Genomic DNA, 23,065 nt, shown 5'->3' with positions numbered 1-23,065 from the left:
GGGGAGGCAGCGTGGCTGTGGAGCTAGACGAGACACAGCATGATCGTGGTGCCCGGCAGTGTGACTGGACTGCTCCTTGTGCCACTTGCTGGCTGTGTGACCTTTGAACCTCTGTTTTCCCATCTGTCAAGGGAGGTCCCGCTTTGCTAGGCCGGCCTGTTGGTACCGCTCAGTGCCTGGCCCTGTGTGCTTGGCGTGTGCCAGCCAATACGTGGTGCACTGTTTTCCCTGGACAGGCTTCTTTCTCCCGATGAGAGGATTTGGACTGTCCCTTTCTGTCCCAGGGGTCAACGAGGTTGTCGCAGTGATAGTTGAGAGTTCCCATGTTCGCTGCTCCCTGCATCTCCTCGCCCCTTCCTGGTCCATCAGGGTCTCAGATAGCCATAACCTGCCGTGACGGACGCTTGCGGGGCCGTCTGCCTGAACTCGCCATGGCGGTGGACCGTACTTAGTATAATCTGTTATGCTTCATCCTGGTGGCCATTTCTTACAACTCTTGGTATATTTTTCTCAATTCTCCCATTTATTTCCTGACTTGACGAGTGTACTGGTCTTCTCTTGCTGTATAATAGATCACTCACTGCACAGACTCAGCGGTGGGAAACCACACGCCTTGGTCCTCTCACAGTTTCCGTGGGCTGGGAGCCCAGGCACAGCTTAGCTGGGTCCCCTGTTCGGGGTCTGATAAGGCTGCAAGCATGGGGTGAACTGGGCTGTGTTCTTACTTGGGAGCTTGATTGGGGAAGGATTGCTTCCAAACTCATTCCGGCTGTCGGCAGGATTCATTTCCTGTGGTTGTATGATCGTGGACCTGAGCTCTTCTCTGCTGCTGGCTGGGGCTGCCCAATGGTCCTGGGGCTGCCTTCAGACTCTCCCATGTGCACCCCCGCCCCCCACGCACAGTTTCCCACATGGCACTTGCTTCTTCAAGGCCAGTCAGGAGCGTCTCCCACGGAGTCTTCTATAATGAAACAGAAGCACAGGCGTGACACCCATCACCTTCAAAGCATCCTGTTGGTCAGCAAACTGCGGCTTGCAAGCCACATGCGGCTCTTTGGCCCCTTGAGTGTGGCTCTTCCACAAAATACCACGTGTGGGCGCTACCTCGATAAGGAATGTACCTACCTATATAGTTTAAGTTTAAAAAATTTGGCTCTCAAAAGATATTTCAATTGTGGTACTGTTGATACTTGGCTCTGTTGACTAATGAGTTTGCCAACCACTGGGACGGTAGCCACAGGTAGGTCCCACCCACCTGCAAGGGTAAGGGATGACGAAATAATGCGGGTCCTTGGGGTCCCCTTCAGGTCTGGCTGCCACCATGAGTTTTGTAAGCTTGTTAAAATAGTATAAAATAAGAATAATTAGCTCAAAGCCTGGTGCCCAGAGTAAAGAATGTGTAATTTTTTTTTTTTTTACTAGTGTGCTTTGTAGCTCTGGGCTGTGTTCTGGAGTGCTGAGGGTGCCCGATAAATCGGGTATTCTGGCTCCGAACCTACTTGTTTTTCTTGTCTGAATTGTTTGAAGTGAGAAGAATCATAAGGAAAATAGGGATGAAAGTGAGCACGAGGCCAAGAAGGCTAACGGAGGTAGGGGAGCTCTCTTTACATATATGTAATTGCCTCTTGATAGACAATGTTGTCTGAATGCATAGATGATGTATTATATACTTCTCTGTAATTCTCCTTGGTTTTGCCTATCCCCTAATCTTCCTTTAGTGACACCATTCCTCTTAAGCCCACCCCAAACCCACGTTAATGATCTAGTGCAGATCTTTCCCTGTTTTTCCTGTGTTCCTATAACCACATACAAACATACATTAATGTTTTATTTCCATCTGGGTCATCACCACTCAACCATGCCCTGCGGAAACCCTTTTACACTGAGAGCTATCGTTCTGGTGCGTTCTTCTGAGTGACTGTGTACTATTCCAGAGCGTGGACGTCCTGTAATTTCACTGACCATTCCCCTATTGATTGTCTTTTGTTTCCCGTTTGCTTTCATAATAAGCGTGAAGGTAAACCTCGGTGCGCGCATGTGCGCACATACACACATGTCCTGAGGTATATCCATCGATTTTTATCTCTCTGGAGTATAATTCCAGGGGTTGAATTGCTGGGTCGAAAGGTGTATGTACTTTTAATTTGTGTGGCTGTTGCTGATGTGACGTTCCCCAGAGGCTGGAGCACTTCCTGTTACCCCAGTAATGCGAGAGTCATCTCCCGGGGTCCGGCCAGCCAGGGTTGTGATGGGGCTTGTTAGTGTTGCCCAGGTGGAGAGGTGTAAAGTGGAATCTCGCTGTTCTCTTCCATTTGCATTTCAGCTGTGAGTCTGAGTGGCCATCGGACGCGCTCACCTGTGAGTGTCCTCCGTGAATGCTTTTCTCATTTCTCCGTAGGGCTTGTTTGTCCCCTTCTCGTCAGCTTGTCAGCGCTGTATGGTATAGATCAGGGGTCCCCAAACTTTTTACACAGGGGGCCAGTTCACTGTCCCTCAGACCGTTGGAGGGCCCGACTATAAAAAAAACAAACTATGAACAAATCCCTATGCACACTGCACATATCTTATTTTAAAGTAAAAAAACAAAACGGGAACAAATACAATATTTAAAATAAAGAACAAGTAAATTTAAATCAACAAACTGACCAGTATTTCAATGGGAACTATGCTCCTCTCACTGACCACCAATGAAAGAGGTGCCCCTTCTGGGAGTGCGGCGGGGGCCGGATAAATGGCTTCAGGTGGCTGCATGTGGCCCGCGGGCCGTAGTTTGGGGACCACTGGTATAGATTTTTAACCGTCTTTTGGCTTCTGTATAGCAGTGATTTTGCCGGAGATACTGAGTTGTCTGTTAACTTTCTGTTGTTTATGTTTCTGTTTTTTGCCATGCAGACGTTCTGCAGCGTTGTCTAGGTAGGTCCCCACCTCTCCTCCTGTGGTCTCTGGGTCTCTGCTATTGGTGGAGAAGGCTTCCTCAGCCACATGTATTTGCTTTCTATTCACACCTACAGTCAGTGTAACAAATAAGAGGCGGTCCTGCCCTCAAGGGGCTCAGTGTCACATGGGTAATTATAACCATGACTGTGTGACGAGCACAGGTGGCCAGGGGTTGGGGTGGGGGAGCTCCAACCTCACCTCAGCACGCCCAGTCAGGATACAGGATGCAGAGGGGCCAGGACCTAAGGCCCCCAGCACAGACAGGTGGGGCCTGAGGAGGCCCAAGACCCCGGGAAGGTCGCCGCCTGCCATGGGTGACCACTTCCATTCCCCCACACTGGTATCACTTCTCTGTGACCTGTGTTGCAGTGGCTGAGGTAGCTAGATGAGGTGGCGAGGGGATATCCCAGAGGGAGGAACGGCAGGAGGGGTGGCAGAAGGGCTTGTCCTACCCAACGAGCCCTGATCAGGGCCATAGGGAGAGGTGGGAGGGTGGGGAGGTGTGCCACCACCCTGCAGAAGGTCGCATGCAAAACAGAAAGGGACCCAGAGCTGCCGCCCACCACCCTGGGATGTGGTAGAGGAGAGAGCTGGACTGGCGGACCTGGGAACTTGAACCTTCTCTGGCACATCTGTGTTGAGAGCTACGTCTGCCCAGAGGCAGATTTAACGGTGGGCGCACCGGGTGTACGCCCTGAGCCCTGACTTCTGAAGGGCCCCGCAAAACCCCAACTTGACACTATTTTTAAATGACACCAAGTTTGGTCATTGTATGTGCAATTTTAACATTAATAGTACATAATATTTTTTATTTATTTAAAAATATGGTTAACATGTATTTTTATTTTCCCTGGCTGTCCCCCCCTTTTTAAAGGGGCCCAACATTTTCTTCTGCACCCGGGGCCTCAGCTGACCTTAATCCGCCTCTGCCTCTGCCCGCTGACCTCACGGTGCGCCTCGGGCTATCCCTGGGGCTGCGGGCTGCGCTTGATCTATGGTCACCAAAGTGGGCTGTGCAGATCCCGGGAGACTGTGCAAAGAAGCACGGAGTGCAGGAGACAGAATTAGAATTTCATTTCTATTTATGTCCTCTTCTCCTCTAGAGATGTATTTTTATGTATGTTTAATGATGTACATAAAACGAGGAAGGCAGTGCATGTTTATAATTATAAACAAATGCATACTGGGACGTAGGTGCAATCCAGAGCGTGGGGAACGTTGATCTGTGGGCTGAGCTATTTCAGCCCCATCCGCCCCGTCACCCCTGAGGGAGAGGGAGACCCCATGTCATAGAAGGGAGGGACATTTACATGGGGAGGAAGGACCCTGGAGAGTGATTACCAGGAAGAAAATCACTTCTCCCACACTCCTAGAAGGGCTGGCTCTGTCTCATATATCACCTCCTTGGAACAGCCCCCTTCTAATCTCTCTTACATTTTATTTTAGCCTCATTTTTTATTTTCCTTTTAGAAAATATCTTGTAATTTGTAGTTTCTTTGTCGGTTTACCTTTTTGCTTATTTCCCCTCTAGCACTCCCTGAGAGTAGGGACTGCGTGTCTCTGTCTTTTTGGGGTCTCCCCAGAGTCCAGTCCAGTGCCTGGTGCAGAGTTGATTCTCATATCTATCCACGGCACAATGAATGAGTATGTTATCCCATACTAGGTGTTTTCCATACCTATGAAGGTAGACTTCACTACCTCCATTTCGTAGGTGAGAAACTTGGTTTCAGAGAGGCTGAGTAATTTGCTCTAAGTCACACAGTTATTTGGATATGAGAATGGAAGACAGGGAGCTAACATTTCCTAGTGCCTACTAGATGTCTGGCTCTCATTATGCCTTGATACTACCTCATTGGCTATGAAGAAGCCTTTTCACAGAAGAGTAAACTGAGGCTCAGAGTTGGGAAGTGACTTGCCCAAGGCCACTCAGACAATGGAAGAGCTGGGATTTGAACCCGGGTCTGTCTGGGTCCCAAGCACATATTTTCTCCTCCATCTGGACAGTAATCCCTTTTATTGTGCATCAACTCAGGGGCCTGATGGTGACTCTGAGGTCCAAAGGGGGCACATATGGGCACGTACCAAATGGCAGGTACCCTGGCAGACACCCAGGCGGCAGACAGGGAGGAGGTGGCTGGATGGGGCTTCCCCGATGGTGGGTGCTGGTCTGCATGCCCCAGCCCCAAAGCCCCGCTCATTTGCCTGCCTGACGAGGTGGGTGATGTTTTATGCATGGCGCCTAATTTTGCCCCAGCAGTCTTTGGCTATATTTAACACCATTAATCATTATTGTTGGCTCCCAGGGGGATGGATCCCTGATTAGTGTCAGAAACACATCACGTGGGGAATTGAGAGGGAAAGAAATAAGAGCTCACTCCCAACCCTATTCCTCCGAACCAGGAACGAGCCGCGTGTCCCCAGCCCCTCTCCCTCTGCCATCTGTTGGGTTCCTGACTCGCGCTTCCTCGGGTTGGACCCCTGCCCCTTTGTCGCTGGGCCGCGGCCAGGACCTGCCACCTCAGCGGGCCCCTTGGGGCCTCCTCTTTCCTGCCTCAGAGCAGCGTGCAGCTCAGCCAGTGGAGGGCAGCTGCCCGAGCCTGGGCTAGGCTCCTGCTGTAGGTAGAGGTCCCCACCCAGAGCCCTACCTACCTTAGCCCCATTACCCTAACTCTCTCCTCAGGGGTATGCTTTTAACCAGGGGTCCCCAAACTACGGCCCGCGGGCCGCATGCGGCCCCCTGAGGCCATTTATCCGGTCCCCACCGCACTTCCAGAAGGGGCACCTCTTTCATTGGTGGTCAGTGAGAGGAGCATAGTTCCCATTGCAATACTGGTCAGTATGTTGATTTAAATTTACTCGTTCTTTATTTTAAATATTGTACAATATTTGTTCCCGTTTTGTTTTTTTACTTTAAAATAAGATATGTGCAATGTGCACAGGGATTTGTTCATATTTTTTTTATAGTCTGGCCCTCCAACAGTCTGAGGCCCCCTGTGTAAAAAGTTTGGGGACCCCTGCTTTTAACCCTTCTTGATGAGTGGGGGAACTGAGACTCAGAGTTAGCTTTCACAGGCCTGTTTGACCCAATAGGTGGGAAACAGTGCCCCACCTTACAGAACCACTGGAATGCTGTGTGAGCCTGTGGCTTTGCCTTCAAATACCCGGAAGGGTGTGCTGGTTGCGTTGGACACAGACGAGAGCCTCGTCTGTCTCATCAGCAAGGGTAGCCAGCCTTCTGCAGAGGCCAGGGGCCCGTGGATGACATTTAGGCTGCCTTTAGACATCAGATGGGTGGGCTGCCCGGCCCTTCTCATCCATTTCCACACCCCTCCACCTCTACATCTTTGTTCTGCCCCAGGGCCCTGCACATCCTGTCAGGGCTTCCTCTTTGACATTGAGGACAGCAACTCCTTGTCTCATCCTGGAGTTCGTGGGGCTCCTTCCTGAGTAGTGTCTGCCCTCTCTGTCATGGCGATGGCCTCTCTTGACTGAACTGGGGGGTTTTGTTAAGACCTTTCCCCAGCAGCAGTGGAGGTGGGAGAGAAAAGGAGAGACAGGAAGGACGGAGGACATTGTCCAGCTGTCACTAGTCACCCCGGGAGGTAGCTGACTGGAGATCAAGGAGAATCAGACAGGGGTCCACAGAGTGGGGTAGGAGATGGACCTAAGGGACAGGTTCTACGGGAGGACTCGGTATCTTCTGGCGCATGAATGTTCAAATTCGCTGCTGCCCTGGAGGGGGGCGGATCCTGTGGGGTCCCCTGTTGGGGGAGGGGTTGGAGGGCTGACCGGGGCCCTCTCACCCTTGCATACACAGAGCTGACACGTGACCACCCGCCGTGATGTGCGCAGGACCTGTGCAAAGGGCTTTATCCTCCAGTTGGCCGAGCAGTGTTCAGGCTTCATGGGTGAAATGGGTTTTGATTCTTCCACTTTTTGCCCTTAACAGAGTCCCTTCAAGTCCTCCTGCCTTGGGCTTTCATGTCCTCAGGAAGATCTCACTCTTCTCTTGCCCTTTCCAGTTATTAAGATGTAACTCAGTCTGTTTTAAACTCTTGGATCCCATGTCTCATCTGAAGCTCTCTATTCCGCTCCTACGCCTGCGCCTTTCCAGGCTCGTCCAGGGCGGTGGGGTGAGGAGAATGGGGCTTGCTCTTTATTTACCAGGCAGGTGGCAGAGGGTGGGGGGCCACCTGCCCTGGTTTAGGCTGCCTCCATGCACTCCGAAGGCCTCTGCCACTCTGATGGCACCTCCTGGCACCTGCTTCTTGGTCACCTCCCTCTCTTTGCTTGGGTCACATCTCCATGGCCAACACTCTGTTCTTCATGTGGACAACACATGTGGGAGGAGTTGGCACTTGGGGCTGGTCCTGCCTCCTCCTGATGTATCCTGATAGAGGACCGAATGGGGTAGTTCCTTGTCAGCTCTCTCTAGAGTCTGAGGCTACTTGGCCCTCCTTGTCTCTTGCTTTGGTGCTAGCTTTAATTCCAGAGTTCCAGGGAGAATCCCTCGCACATCCTGTTCCATAGGAAGTTCTCTCTCTGATGTCTTACAACCATCCTGTTTGGTTTATGGGACTTTCCCCATGGAGGGGTGAGGAAACAAAGGCTCAGAGAGACGCAGCCACTTAGTCAAGGCTGCTCAGCAGTGGACAGTGGGTGAGACTTGAACCAGGTCTGGCTAACCTGTAGCCCTTGATTAATAGTCTGGATTATGGAGTCTGACTTCCTAAACTGGAGTCTTAGCTCCGTCATTTCTAAGCTGTGTGAACTTTCTTTGCCTTGGTTTTCTCTGCTGTAAAATGTGAATGACCAATTAACTATAATACCCAAGTGTTGGGAGGATTAATTACATTCTACTGCAAGACTCATGATTGTATTTGCCACCAGGATTATCGCTGGCATTGTCTGTCAACTGCACCGTCTCCTCTCAGCCTCACCGAAATCATGTCTTTTAGACCTAAAAGCCTGGAACCTAGTTATTGAGCAACCAATAGTAACCATGATTTGATCGTCTCTCCTTCTTTGCTTTGGCTGCTAGGGAGCTCAGTCAAATTGCTACAAGTATATGGGCCTTCCCATCTTATTTTTCTCCTTGCTGTTTTTCATTTCCTTGTGTCTTATTTCCTACTATATGAAGTTGTATAACAGTTTCTAAGTTTCTACGTGGAGCTCTGGTTGTCACAAACTGATGTTGCCATCAGAGGGGAGGTTGTGGGTACTGCAGAGATCTTAGGGAGTTGCTCCTCCAGACAGTGCCTAGTCCTTCCCCCTCAGAGCAAAGCATCTTTGAATATTGGTCTGCTCTCATGGGAGTGAGTGGGTTAATAAGAAATTCCCTCTAACCCTTTGAATGCTGAGGCAGGAGAACAGTTTGCTGATAAAGTCCATAAAAGGAGGATTACCTGGTAGGTCCCTATATCAGCGTAGGATTAGCGTAGGAAAAATGCAATATTGGATTAATGCAGAAAAAATCTAAATGAGAGGCTCAAATAACAGAGAAGTTGATTTCTTTCTTTCTTTTTTTATTTTTATTAAGTGAGAGGCAAGGAAGCAGAGAGACAGATTTCTGCATGTGCCCTAACCGGGAGCCACCCAGGAATCCCTGTCTGGGGCTGATGCTCTGCCCATCTGGGGCTGCTGCTCCATTGCTCAACAACCAAGCTACTCCAGCACCTGAGGAGAGGCCATGGAGCTGTCTTCAGTGCCCAGGGCCAACTTGCTCGAACCATTTGAGCTATGGCTGCAGGAGAAGGAGAAAGAGAGACAAAGAGGAAGGAGAGGGGGAAGGGTGGAAAAGCAGATGGTTGCTTCTCCTGTGTGCCCTGACCGGGAATCGAACCTGCAACTTCTACATGCCAGGCCAATGCTCTACCACTGAGCCAACCAGCCAGGACCGAGACGTTGATTTTGCTCTCACATTCAACATAATTTAGAGGTGGGTCCATCCTGGTGTGGCATGGGGCCCCACAGTGTCGGGGCCTGGTCTTCCTCTCTCTCTCTGTGTTGTGTAATAGCTTCTATTCTCCAAGTCACTTGGGTTCCGAGCCAGTTCCTGGAGCTTACCCTCGTCCAGCCAGCAGAAGGGAGGATGGACCTAAAAGGGACACTTTCTCCCAGGAAGGACCATTCCTGGAAGTTGCAGATAGAGCCACCCCCCTCTTTACTGGCCACTGACCAGTTTCAGGACTAGGCTTAGCTTCAAGGGAGGCGAGGAAAGGAAGCCTTCATGCTGTGCAAACGTGGGCTCCTCTGAGCCTGTCTCCTGCACCGCGCCGTAAACACTCGCTACCTTGCAGGGTTCCTGTGAGGATTAACTAAGAATGTAGTAAAAGATAACAGGTGTTCCACAAATGTAAATTTCCTTCTATTTTTAGTTTTCCCTTCCCTCCATCACTTGGGACTGAGAGGGAAGCTTTAGCTACTCCAGGAAAGATTTAGGAGCAATAAAGAGCAGTCTTTGAGAAGGACTGTGGGAGCTCGCACCAGGATGCTGGGTGAGCAGATTCCCCTTGGCTCCCATCTGTGAGGCCATAAAACAGAAACTGAAAAGCAGAGCCAGGTCCCGTGTCATTCCCTAGGCGGTAGGTACATGTAGAAGTGGGGTGTGTGGATCTGATGACCTTGGGGTGACCTCACCTGCCCTTGGATTTCCAAGCCTGGCGGTGATGGTCTTCCCTACCTATGTGCACGTGATACTTGCAACAGGACGGGCGGGTTTGCATGTTGGCTGTTTTTCAACTTAGGATGAGCTTGGGCAATTCCAAGGCTGCATGCCAAGAAAGCTGGCAGGGGGTACAGCATGGTGCAGCATTTCATTCCTCTGATACCCCCTTTCTGCCAGAGCTGAACCCCTGGGAACCTCTCTGGGGCTTTTAAAAGCTGAGCTAGTGAGTGTGGGAGCCCAGTAGGTGGCTGGCTCTGCTCCGCAGAGGCTGCTGGGAATGATGCCCCCCTCCCCGGGTTCTCACCAGGGTGCGGGATGGCGAAGTCAGCAGTGGGGAGGCAGCTCCGAGGGACCCCCAGCTGCCCCGGCATACCGTTGGGTAGGGTATGGCTCCCTGGAGGATGAAGGAGGAGAGGAGGCACAGGAGGTGGTTGGGGGGGCTTTAACTTGATGGAGGGGGAGAAGGTGTGTGTGTGTGTGTGTGTGTGTGTGTGTGTGTGTGTAAAGATCCTTGCACAGGAGATGCTGGAACTTTCCAACCTCCAGGCTCACACAGCTACCATGAAGCTGGTGTAGGAGTCAAACCCCAGGTCCTCTTGGCTTCAAACGCTGACAGTGTGCTTCTTGACCTTGACTTCTAATCACTTCCAGGCGACCCCTCTCCGGTAGCTGGTAGTCTGCCCTCGATGCAGCCTGCGCCGAGTAGGGTGGCTTAGGTGGCAGCCAGTTAGAGTGTTAACACTTCCTCCTAGAGACAGTTCATTAACATCCAAGCTGGGAAGTTCTGGAGTAAGAGTTGGCCCTGGTATTCTAGTGGAAACCGACCAGCCCCGAGGGCCGAGGCAGGGGCTGGATGGCAGGGTCCACTCTGACCACTGAGTGGGTGCCCCTCTGTTCTGGTCTGCTCCGGGGACATGCCACTCCAGTGCCCGGGAGGGGCCTTCCTGGGCAGCACCCATCACTCCTGGGCTCGGATTCTCTCCACCATTGGCTTACGGTCCAGTTCTGAAACACCTGTTACTAAGAAACAAGTGGTTCAGCAGGAAGGGCGTGGACTCTCACCAGACCAGGGTGGAGACCTGAATCTCTCCTGCCTCGCTGGTGGCCCAGGGCCAACGTCTCAGAGCCACAGTTCACTGGGTGCCCAGTGAATGAGCCGTTTTTACCAGCAGAAGGGGGCGGTGGGTAAGGGGTGGGGCAAAAAGTCTGACTTGGCTCCAGGGGAGACAAGCTGGGACCTACAATGAGACCGAATGCCGTTGGACCTGAGCTGGCAGAGGGATGGAGGTAAGGGAGGAAGTTCCCTCTCTGCATAAAGGCTTTTTGGGTAGACAAATCCTGGGGTCAGTTCATGGACCAAGTCACCCCCCTCCACGATTTCCCTCTAGGATCGGCTGGGTCTCTCAAAGAATTAGCCAGTTTGGTGGGTTTTGCTGGGAGGCAGAGGTAGATTAGTTTGTAATTCTGTGAAATGTGCGGTGTATGTAACTAAGAAGCCTCAATCCACCCAGCTCAGCCTCTGCCTTCTGTCTTGTCCTCAGTTGTGCAGTGAAGGTGCTGCAGGACCTGCCCAAGCCCACATGTCACCACAACCACCGGCTGCCCTTGAGGTGCCCGGAACCAGAGCATGGAGGTCAGGCGCGGTGCCCCAAGAAGCTCACCCTGCTCTGGCAGAGCCAGGCTGAGGATGTGCGGTTAGAACAGGCCGCCGGGGTGGGGCCGCTGCGATCCTCCTGTGATCCCGGGAGGCAGGGCCTGGACAGCACGTTGGAGGGGTGCTGACTCTCAGAGGAAGACTAACGAACAACTTACCTGGCAGGTGCTGAGCACAGGGAGGGACATTTTAGCCAAAGGGGGAGAGGGAGATGGAGAGATGGAGATTGATTTCAAAGGCCCACAGAGTTTTCTCAGGAGCTCTGGCTTCAACATTCCTTAGTCTCGGAGTCGTGCCTTAATTTCTACCAGGATGATTGAGACTCCTGCAATCGCTCTGAATTCATTCCACATGCGTTTCAAATGCCAAAACTAGCTTTTCGTTTTGTAGTTTTACTTTTTTTGTATTCTTCCATTTTTGTCCCCCTGGTGAAGCAAGTACATGTCATTCTACCTATTGGTCCAATCAGAGGCCTCTCTCTTCTCTTACTCGTTACAAATCTTCATTTCCAGTGCCTGCGCTCTACCCTCCCCATGGAATCACACGTGCTCATCGCCTGTCCTGAGGTCTGTGTGCATCCATATAAAATGTGTAGTTTGTTTTATTGTTTTTGGTAGGCTCTGTGTTAGCTCGCATCACGGGTGTGCTATTGAAGAGCTCATTCTATTTCTTAACCGTTTCTGCTCAACACTCTGTTTTAAAGATGTGTCCGTGTTGCTGGTACGCAAGCTTCCCATGCATGCTCATTCTCTCCCTGAGTGGTACCCACGCCAGGTACCTCTCCACAAACACTGCTGCAGGGAACCCCATCACAGGCTGGGAGGGGGTTGTTTCTCTGGGTGTCGACCCGGGAGTGAAATTGCCATGTCACCAGCACCCTATCCGGAATTCACCAAGTTCCACCAGCTGTCCTTCCAGAAGGTCCCGCTGGGCTCACTCCCACTGGCAGGGCAAGCCTCTGCTTCCCCACACCCTCGCCCCGCTTGGTGATTTTGTAGTTCCCCTACTCCGATAGACGCCTCCTTGCTTTGCTGTGTGTTGCTAATCCAACTGCGCTTGAAGACCTCTCTGTGCTTCCTGGCTGTTTGCATCACACTTCTATGAATTGATTCATCAGATACTTTGTCCATTGACTCATTTTTTTTAAATCTCTCTTTTTTTTTATTATCTTTACAGAGACAGGGAGAGAGTCAGAGGGATAGACAGGGACAGACAGACAGGAAACGGAGAGATGAGAAGCATCAATCATTAGTTTTTCATTGCACGCTGCAACACCTTAGTTGTTCATTGATTGCCCTCTCATATGTGCCTTAACTGCGGGCCTTCAGCAGATTGAGTAACCCCTTGCTCGAGCCAGTGACCTTGGGCTCAAGCTGGTGAGCGTACTTGCTCATACCAGATGAGCCCTTGCTCAAGCTGGCGACCTCGGGGTCTTGAACCTGGGTCTTTCGCATCCCAGTCCGACGCTCTATCCACTGCATCACCGCCCGGTCAGGCGTCCATTACCTCATTTTAAAATAGTTTTTCTTGCTGGTTCGTTTGGTGAGAGTTGCTTTTGTGTCACTTTTAGGTGTTGCCAGTATCTTGTCCCGTTTTGATCTGTTTCTGTTAAGTGCCTCTGTGCTTCCATTGAATAGAAATTGATCATTTTTATGTTGATATCTCTCCTTTATTTGGCCTTAGAAATTGTATGTGTGTGTGCGCGTGCGTGTGCACGCATGCGTGTGTATGTGCATGGGTGTGTCTGTCTTGGGTTTAGAAGTTCTCCCCTGTGTCAAGGCCAAAAAGGTTCTCCCACGATTCTTCCCTTAGCTTTCTGTTAACTTTGAAGATTTTGGACCTGAGTCCATCTGGATTTGAGCACTCTGTTCTCTGTATGGTAAGCACACAGCTTTATTTCTCTCCGTACTGCAGGTCGGTCTCAACCCCTGCCCCCACCCCACCCCCACACTCTTTCCTCTCCCCTCCAGCTTCGGGAACCACTCTTCTCACGCTTCAACCTGCCGCGCGCACAGGAGGGTCTAGGTCCGGGCTCTCTCTCCTCTCCCGTTTGCCTTTGAGCATTGCAGCTGTTTGTATTACTGTAGCTCTGGGACATCTCTTCATCCTTCAGAGGCCAGCGGCTTTTTGCTCTTCCCTGTCAAGATTGGTGGACCTTTTCTTCATCCAGAGAATTTTAGAGTTAGTTAATCAAATTCTTTAAAACAAAACAGAACAAAAATCAGCTGTAATTTTTCATGGAATTCATTAAAATTGCTTTGGGGAGTTAACATACTAACATTGTTAACATTGTGACACTTAGGTTTCCTTTTTCCGTCATTTAATGATTTAATACTTTCCCCCGTGCGAATCTTGGATATTTAGGTCAACTCTGAAATAGCTTCTGTATTTTAATGGATAACATGAATGGCATCTCATTTTTTCTTAATCTTTCTAGTTGGTTATTACCCACGGAGAAGAGTGCTCCATTTTTAAGTCGATGGTTCTGAACATGTTCAGAAGCTGTTGGATTTTTCTTCTGTAAATGCTGACATTATCTTAAATAGGACCAGTGAGAGTTTTCTCTCTTCTTCCGATTATTTTACGTGTTATTTCTTCTTGTCCTGCCGCGTGTGCCGGGACCTCCGGTGGGAAGCCGAGGCGTAGCAGAGTGACAACCTTCCTTGCTTTATGTCCGGTCTTGAAAGGAAGGAGTAAGTTGAAGCTTCTCAGCTAAGGACGACATGTGCTGTAGCTTTCACTGTGTAGCATCGGTCCAGGAATGGGAATTCCCTTCGATTTCTTGTTTGAGTTTTTTTAAAAATAAATAGATGGTAAATATTATCAGATGCTTTTGTCAGCCTGTTGCAGTGATCGTTGCATTTCTGCACTAAATCCTGCTCTGTCTAAGGGTGCTTAATGAAGTTCTGTCTGCATGCCAGATTGTGAGGTAGGAGCTTTATGCATATTAACTCACTTAACCTGTATAGCAATCCTATAAGCTAGGCCTATTTGTTATCTCCTTCTTAGATGAGACAGTGTAGGTACAGAGAGGCTAATTAACTGTCCCAAAGTCATACAACTAGTCAGGCCCAATGTTAGCATTTGCAGGGCCAGTGGAACAGTATGAATGGATACTCAATATACCAATATTTAAAGTTATAAAACCAGCTAACAAACAAATAAAATAAAAAAATATATATATATATAATTTTTTTAGTCAGAGAGAGAGACAAAGATAGACAGGCAGATAGAGAAAGGGAGAGAGATGAGAAGCATCAAGTCATAGTTGTGTCACTTTAGTTATTCAGTGATTGCTTCTCATATGTGCCTTGACCAGGGGGCTCCAGCTGAGTCAGTGACCCCTTGTTCTTCAAGCCAGTGACCTTGGGCTTCAAGCCAGTGACCTTTGGACTCAAGCCAGTGATCATGGGGTCATGTCTATGATTTCACACTCAAGCCAGTGACCCCCACACTCAAACTGGTGAGCCTGTGCTCAAGCCAGATGAGCCCGTGCTCAAGCTGGCGACCTGTGGGTTTTCGAACCTGGGACCGCAGCCTCCGAGGTTGACGCTCTATCCACTGCGCCACCGCCTGGTCAGGCGTTTCCTCTTATCTGAGAAATATACCTTGATAAAGATCAAATCTACAAGATATCAAGATGACCAAATTTAATTACTATTGCTCATTTTGGCATTCTGTTGATAAGTCTGACGAGTAATCAAGTTAAACATAATTCATAAATTATATATTTATCCCATTAAACTTATTTTCTTGTCTCTAATTCAATAAAATAACTAAATTTTGTTGCAGTCAAGGCTTTCACATGTTCTATTAATAGTGATGTAAAAGATTAACAAATAAAAAAAAAAGATTAACAAATAATAAATTGATTAACAAATAAAGCATACTACTCAAAGTATACACAACTGGACTTCCCAACTATGAATTAAATTAGTGTCAAAAATAATTTAAGCAAAAAGTTTTTCATTTAAAATTCAAAATTATCTGCCAACATTAAAAGGCAAAGTGTGACTCAATAAGATTTTTAAATTCAAAACCCTTTAAAGCTGCAATTTATTTACCCTTCGAAAATAGAATTCTAGCATTCACTGTCCATGTAGCTGCCAATGGAAATAATTGGTATCATGTTTTCCCCCTTGTTATGTCTAGATCTAGGCACGTACAAGTCTAAGGGTCAGATGAAGTGTTCCTGTGTCACAGCGTCCCAGAGCTGCCATGTGTGGTGGCTGTGAACACCATCCATCCTAGAGCAGCTGATCTATGGGGCCCTAACTGCCCGCGAGTGGAGCAGGAAGGCAGCCAGGGAGGCGATGTCCTACACTTCCAGGAAACACTGCTTCATCCCACGGGGATCCATGGCATGAGAGCCGGGGGCGGGGGAAGGTTTAACCAGCTGGTTAGTCTGTCTTTTCTCTTACCCAAGTGCTTCTGCTGCTGCTCACGTCCTCCCTGTGACTCAAAGCCATGTCCTTCCGGCTCCTGCTGCACAGACATCGTGCTTCTGTGACATCTGGACTCAGGATGCCTCCTGTGTCCAGGATCCCAGCAGGACCTGCCAAGCACTTCCCGGAAGACTGAACATGTCAGCCGTGGGAGTGGATGTTGAGTTAAAAGTTGTGTTGTGTTGGTGCTGAGTGACAGAGGATGTGTGTGTGTGTGTGTGTGTACACATGTATGTGTACGGAGGTGGTCCAGGGCCGGGTCCCTTCCTATCTGGTGTGTAAGGAAGTCACTACAGTGGGTAAGATGTGAAAAAATTGGGACTTGAACCCAGGCAGACTCAAGTTCATGCTTTTAACTGTGACACTGCACCAGAGTGTTTTAAATTGACTCTTACACTTGATTACCTGATCCTCTATTGTGGATTTTTTTTTGTGTGTGTGTGTGACAGAGACAGAGAGAGATAGGGAGAGGGACAGGTAGGGACAGACAGGAAGGGAGAGAGATGAGAAGCATCATTTTTTCATTGCAACACCTTAGTTGTTCATTGATTACTTTCTCATATGTGCCTTGACTGGGGGGCTACATCAGACCGAGTGACCTCTTGCTCAAGCCAGCGACCTTGGGATCAAGCTGGAAAGCCTTGCTCAGAACAGATGAGCCCAAGCTCAAGCTGGAGACCTCAGGATTTCAAACCTGGGTCCTCTGCGTCCCAGTACAACGCTCTATCCACTGCGTCATTGCCTGGTCAGGCTATTGTGTTTTTTTAAAAAATACATTAATAAGTAAAATGGGCCTACAGTCTCCTTCGCTCATACTGTGCTTCTTCAGGTGTGGAGTCCAGATCATTCCAGGCTCGCAAAACGGGTTTGGTACCTTTCCATTTCTCCCCTATCTTCTGTAAGTTGGGGATAATCAGTTAGGCAGACCTCGCCCATTCAACCATCTGGGATCTGGCCCTTTGGGTGGGTTGACCTTTGATTATCATTTTAATTTATTTAATGGTTTGGTCTGCTCAAACTTTCTATTTCTTCTTTTTACCAACATTGATGTTTAATATTTTTCTGGAAACTTTTGAGGATTTTCAAATGTGGGACCCGACCATGGGGTCCCATGGGGGAGAAGAAAGCATGCGACACTGCCCTCTGCCCGTCCTCTGTGGGCACCATCCCCTGCTGTTTCCCCACGGGCAGCCCAGCCCCCGTCCAGTCCATCTCCTGGGGGCTTCTCCTGGCCTTCAGCATCCACAGCTGTCTTCCTTTTATGACTTACTTCAGCAGGACGGGGTCCTGGGGAGGGCTGTTTGTATGGGCCTGGCGACCGCAGATCAGCAGCCGGCTTGTTCTGTCTTGTTGGACTGGACCAGTGCTTAGTTGTTATCTCCTGTGAAAATGCTAGTGACTGGAAGTGTGAAGAGATTGCACAGTGTGGAGGCCCCGCAGGAAGGAGTCTTCCAGAAGAGTAGTGATGTTAGTGATAATGTCTGCAGGGTGGGGGAGGGGCAGTGGATACCGCACCTGTTGTTTCCAAATTAAATCGTCAGCTCAGCTGAAAGTCCTTATAATTAGGGAGAGAGAGAGAGAGAGAGAGAGAGAGAGAGAGAGAGAGAGAGAGAATATGAGCGCATCAGCCTAAAGCCTTGCCAAATTCTAGCAATATGTCATTGGGCCTCAGTTTTCTTATCTGTAAATTGGAATGTTGGATGTCATCCTTCGAAGGGTACCTGTAGGGCCGAATTGAAATAATATGCATAGCTTAAGAATTCTGTGTCAGGAATCCAACCTACCCTGTTTGTTCTTGTAAACAAAACAAGGAAATAGATCAACCTGTGAAACTGAAAACCCTAGGCTTCAGGAGCAGTTTGATCCATCCCGAAGATCTTGATGTCACACCCCCGCCCTCTTTCTCTGGGACATGCCTTGGGCCTTCACCATGGCCTGCTTCCACTTCAGGCTGTAACCCGTCACCGCATGGTGTGTCACTGTTTCAGACCTGATATCCATGTGCTGAGCAAGAAAAATGGTTCTTTGAGGGCCCTCCTGTGATACGAGGACAAAAGGTTCTTTATCAGAAGCCCTGATAAATGTCTCCTCATCTCAGCTGGCTTAAGTTGGGTCACATGTTCCTCCCTGAATCGGTCACTGTGATCAGAGAGTTGGGATAAGTTCATTGGATTGAGCTCACTGGGAGGAACCCCTGAACTGAGAGTTGAGTAAACCCACCCAAGCCACAGGTGGACATGGGGGAAGGGTGAGTCCAAAGCAGGACCTGGGTGCTGTTGATTGGGGAGGGTGACAGGCTACAGGGGAGGCAGCAGAGGGCTACCCTTGATGATGACAGCTGCCTCCTAACTGGTCCTCCTGCTTCTGCCTTTGCCCCATCTTCTGCCCTCACTTGGGAGGGACAGACCCCTTTCAGAAACATTCAATGGCACCATCTTTCTAGGGAGCAGATGTGGAGTCTTTATGATTTCCTGACAAGGCCTGTGCTCCCCACTGTTGTCCCCACAAAGAAAACCACACCTCTGGGTCACTGCCTTCCAAAACACTGGTTACACTCACACCCCAGGGCCTTTGCACATACTGAGGCTTCTGCCTGGAATTCTCTTCCCCAGATATCTGTATGCTCTGTGTCCTCATTTTTTTTTTTGGTCTTGGTCAAACAGCACCTCCTCAGAGAGGCCTTTTCTGCTCAGCCCGACTAAAACAGGAAGTCTTTCTTCCCTCATATATTTTTTTATCACTGTCCCTTGCTTGATTTTTCTTTGTAGCCAGTGTTTTATAAAACAAATACGTTTTCTTCTACCCCCCCCATTATCCCCCCCTTCCCCTGCACACCAGTGACAGCTCCATGGTTGTCTTGTTCATGGCTGCATCTTAAGAGCCTAGCACATGTCTGGCACATGGTAAGTGCTCAGTAAATATCTGTTGACAGTTGTAGCTCAAGCCCCACCACCTCCTCCTAACAGCCCAGTGAGGACTCCTCTGCTCTCACTTCTGCCTTCCCTTGTCCCAGGGCAGGAGGCCCCAGGGGCCAGGGGCCACCTATGATGATGGTGAGGTGTGGCTTGGATATTGGTTTGTCTACCTGGTCCTTGGCAGCTGGTTAAGCTGGTTAAAGGTGTTACTTCCCTCTTCCTCCTTGTCCTCCTCACTCGAGGCTGCCAGGATCTTATTAGCCCTATTTACACGGCTGGGATGTCGAGCGATTAATTTTTAATGGCTTGGTTTATTGCATGTTTGAACGGTTTATTGAGTAATTCCCACATTTAAGTGATTAATTCCCCAGAGTTCAGAACGAGTGGTTAGTTTTACATTAATCAAGGTTTCTGAATGCCAAGAGACAATCAATCAATCCTACCTGCCAAGGAGAGTAATGTTAAAATACCTCAAGGTCCAGTGAGGTTAAGAAAAGGAGTAATTAAAACCCTGCCTTCCCCTCATGCAAATTTGCTGCCTTTCTCTTCCCCTCTCTCTGTTCTGCCCCAGCCCCTTCCAGGATAAAGGCACTCCCTGGACCCAGACGTTCCTTGGGATGATCAACCCCACCTCTGCCCTTGGATCTCCCTGCAGTGAGGTTCAGCACATCTGCCCCTGGCAGGTGGGGTCTCAGGGCGCGGACCTGGGAGCCCGTGAGGCCCGTTGCCGAGTCCCTGGCTCTGTCCTTCCCAGCTTGGTTTCTGATTTGCAGGGAAGCTGGGCCATGTCTGGCATTGGGATAAAATGTCTAGTTTCATCTGGTAGACAAAGCTCAATCTCCCCTACAGGGCGCATGGGGAGGTGGTTTGGGATGGGGGCTTTGTCTTTGGACTCTCCCACAGAGCCCTTGGGGCCTGGTCAGCTTTGAGCAGGAAGGACATGAGAGATCCTTTTGCATCTGTAAGAGTTTCCTAATGGTGCTATGACAAAGGGCCTCAAATCTAGTGGCTTAAAACAATGCAGAGGCCCTGGCCAGTTGGCTCAGCGGTAGAGCGTCGGCCTGGCGTGCAGGAGTCCCGGGTTCAATTCCCAGCCAGGGCACACTGGAGAAGCACCCAACTGCTTCTCCACCCCTACCCCTCTCCTTCCTCTCTCTCTCTTCCCCTCCCACAGCCAGGGCTCCATTGGAGCAAAGTTGGCCCGGGCACTGAGGATGACTCTAAGGTCTCTGCCTCAGGTGCTAGAATGGCTCTGGATGCAACAGAGCGATGCCCCAGCTGGGCAGAGCATCACCCCCTGGTGGGCACGCCGGGTGGATCCCGGTCGGGCGCATGCGAGAGTCTGTCTGCCTCCCTGTTTCTGGCTTCAGAGAAATACAAAAACAAAACAAAACAAAAAAACCCCAAAAGAATGCAAAGTTATTATCTTACAGCTCTGGACCCAGAAACACAAAACAAGCTAAATCATTTTGGGCTAAAAATTGAGATGCTATCTGGGCCGTGTTCCTTGGGACCCATTTCGTTGCCTTTTCCAGCTTCTAGAGGCCAGCCACATCCCTTGGCTGGTGGCCCCTTCCTCCGTCTTCAAAGTCATCCATGTTTTTACATCTTTAGTCTTTGTCTGAGTCTTAAAGGAGCCTTGTGATTCCACTGCGTGCACCTGATTAATCCAGGACACTCTCCCTGTTCCAAGGCCAGGTGAGGAGTAACCTACGTTTCCCTTTGCCAGGTAACATCTCATGCTCATAGGTCCCGGGAGTGGGAAGCCGCCGTCTCTGTGCTCTGCTGATAGAAGAAGCAGAAGCAGAGGGACCGCCTGGTTCAAGGCACAGACCGTGGGGCCAGAGAGTCAGTTTAAATCCTAGTCCTGCCCCTTAATAGCGATGGGAAGCTGGGCCGCAGTTTCCTTACCTGTAGAACTGAGGCCAGTGGTAATGCCCGCCCCCCAGAGGGGCTGTCCTGGGGAGATGCTGAGTGAAGAGTCAGCATGGCACCTGGGTCGTAGGAGGTACGCTCAGTGTCATCAACAGAAGTACGTGCCGATGTCCATGAGCTGGGATGAATACTGGAGTGGCGTGTCCTACCCCATAAGAATTCACTGAGAATGTAGATTCCGGTGCTGAGTAAGTGGAAAGTTCCTTGCAAAATGTTTACAACCATGGAGCGATCCATAGGGGCCCCCAGTGGAGACTCAGTGGACAAACCCAGGAGTGTCCCATGTGTACAAACCCTGCAGACCCCGACAGGGAGCGACAGCCCCGGAAGGGAGAGGAGACCCCAGGCAGACAATGAGCAGGAGCAGACAGCAGTAAGGGGCTTCACGGCCTAACAAGAGCTAACGTGCTGTGGTTCTGTTTCCCGTTTCCTTCATATGACATTGCTGGTCCTTCGAGCATTGTCAAAGGGCAGCTATTCCCCTCTGGAAACTAAGGCATAAAGAACTGACTAAGGCCACGTGGTTAATCATGGGGGGTGGTGAGCTGGGCTCTGGCCACCCACAGGCATGGGTTTGAACCTGATTGTCCTGTAGACTGGGTGTCTTAGAGCCCATTGCCTTATTCTCTAAACTTCAATCTCTCCGTCCATAGACCAAGGAAGGTGCTATGTATGCCCTTGTCTTTGGGCTGTCATACAGATTAAATGAGATAATATGTGGAAAGTGCCTTGCCCAGGGCCTGGCACAGAGGAAGCCCTCAGCAGGTGCTCTGTTTTGCGGTGGATCATGGAGGGAGGAGCTCCCATGCAGTTACTTGGTGTTAGAAGCTTTCTGGAGGAGCCTGACCAGATGGTGGCGCAGTGGATAGAATGTCAGACTGACACATGGAGGACCCTGTTCGAGGCCCCGAGGTCGCCAGCTTGAGTTTGGGCTCATCTGGTTTGAGCAAAGCTCACCAGTTTGAGCCCAAGGGGTCACTTGGTCTGCTGTAGCCCCTGTCAAGGCAATAAGAGAAAGCAATCAGTGAACAACTAAGGTGCCGCAACAAAGAATTGACGTTTCTCATCTTTCTCCCTTCCTGTCTGTCTGTCCCTATCTGTCTCTCTCTCTGTCTCTGTCACACACACACACACACACACACACACACACACACACACGAAATAAAAAAGCTTTCTGGAGGAAAGCTTAATTTGGGTCTTAAAGACTTAAAAGTTTTGTGGAAAGGAGTTTCAGGCAGAGAAGAGATGTAGAAAGGACAAATTTCTCAAGCAAATATCCCAGCATAGCTCTGGCCTCAGGTGCAGGAGAGCAGAGAAAAGTGAGGCTAGCCAGGGCCAGAGCCCAGTGCCCTACCCATGTCTTGCTGGATTTGGGCTTAATTTTGTTGGCAGTGGGAGCTCATGAAGGGTTTTGAGCAGGAATGTAACCAGCAGCCTACAGAAGAAATGAGTATTTTGGGGACATGGGCATGGAGTCCATATGGAACCATCACACTGCCAACAAACCAATGTGTTTAAAAAATTTATTCATTCAACACAAATTGATTTAGCAAAAATATGCCAGTTACATGATGGGAATATAGAAGCAGGAGACAAACCCTTGTCCACCTTGGACCCCACCTTCAGGTGGCACTTGGAGGGAGATAGACAAGAAGCCAGAACACACACGGTGACATTATGTATTGGGATCAGTGCAACGAGAATAATAAAAGTCATTGCTGTGATATTGGCTGGGAGTCCAGTGGGTGATCAGGGAAGGCTTCTCAGATGGGGTGGCTCTTGTGTGCTGAGACCGAACTGAGGAGAAGTGGCTGGTTTCTAGAAGAGTTGGGTCAGGTGTTCCAGACACCAGGTAAAACAGTGCCAGGCCCCTAGGAAGGAAGGAGTGGGCCGTGGGCCAGGATCAGAAATGTGGGTGGGGACCGGAGGCCCGAGATTTAGGGAGAAGTAATAAAAGGTAAAAGTGCAGAATTTAGATTTAACTGTGGTTTTATTCTGATTTCATTTCACTCTATTCTCTGCTGGATTATTCCCATTAGCACAAAACTTTAACGTGCTATTTCTCACCTTAAAAGAATCCCACCCTTCCTGGGCTCCTGTATCTCTCCACATTGTCTGTTATATTTCTTTGCTTCCTTCCACAATAGAACTCATCAAAATTTTCTATACTCGCCGCCTCCAATTTCTCTGCTCCCCCCTTTTCTTTTAGAAGCCTTTTAATTTTAAGAACTCTTCATACTCAGAGAAGGTGCAAAAGCAGTTCAATACACTCTCCAGTACACTTTATACACCTTACCTATATGCAGTGGTTATTATCTTTTGACTGCATTTGCTTTGAGATTTTTTTTATATATATAAACATGCTGGGGTTTTTTTTTTCCTGATCTCCTTGAAAGAAAATTGCCCGACATTTTTTTTTTTTTTACCAGTAGATACTTATTCAAGGAATTTCTCTTTCAAATCCACAATGTCGTGATCAAATGCAGGAAATGTAATTTTGAAAATATAACCC

The 23,065-nt window shown here is 49.4% G+C and overlaps 1 protein-coding gene across 6 annotated transcripts in view; it reads left to right on the top strand.

Annotated features, from left to right (window-relative positions):
• ACTL8 (actin like 8) overlaps nucleotides 1–23,065 on the top strand; it is a 93,029-nt gene that overhangs the window by 49,328 nt on the left and 20,636 nt on the right. For 2 of the 6 annotated variants that reach the window (XM_066265156.1, XM_066265157.1), the window contains exon 2: nucleotides 13,071–13,137. The exons of 2 other annotated variants lie outside the window; for them this stretch is intronic. In XM_066265156.1, the coding sequence (XP_066121253.1) occupies nucleotides 13,135–13,137 (3 nt within the window). In that variant the 5' untranslated portion in view covers nucleotides 13,071–13,134. Of the gene's footprint in view, nucleotides 1–13,070; nucleotides 13,138–15,690; nucleotides 15,844–23,065 lie in introns of those variants that run through there. 2 more of the 6 variants (XM_066265161.1, XM_066265162.1) reach the window with 2 other exon arrangements.

This window comes from Saccopteryx bilineata, chromosome 3 (genome assembly GCF_036850765.1).
Source record: "Saccopteryx bilineata isolate mSacBil1 chromosome 3, mSacBil1_pri_phased_curated, whole genome shotgun sequence".
NCBI classification, from domain to species: Eukaryota; Metazoa; Chordata; class Mammalia; order Chiroptera; family Emballonuridae; genus Saccopteryx; species Saccopteryx bilineata.
Note: the sequence above shows the minus strand (reverse complement) of the source record. Positions and strands in the feature narration are given on the sequence as shown.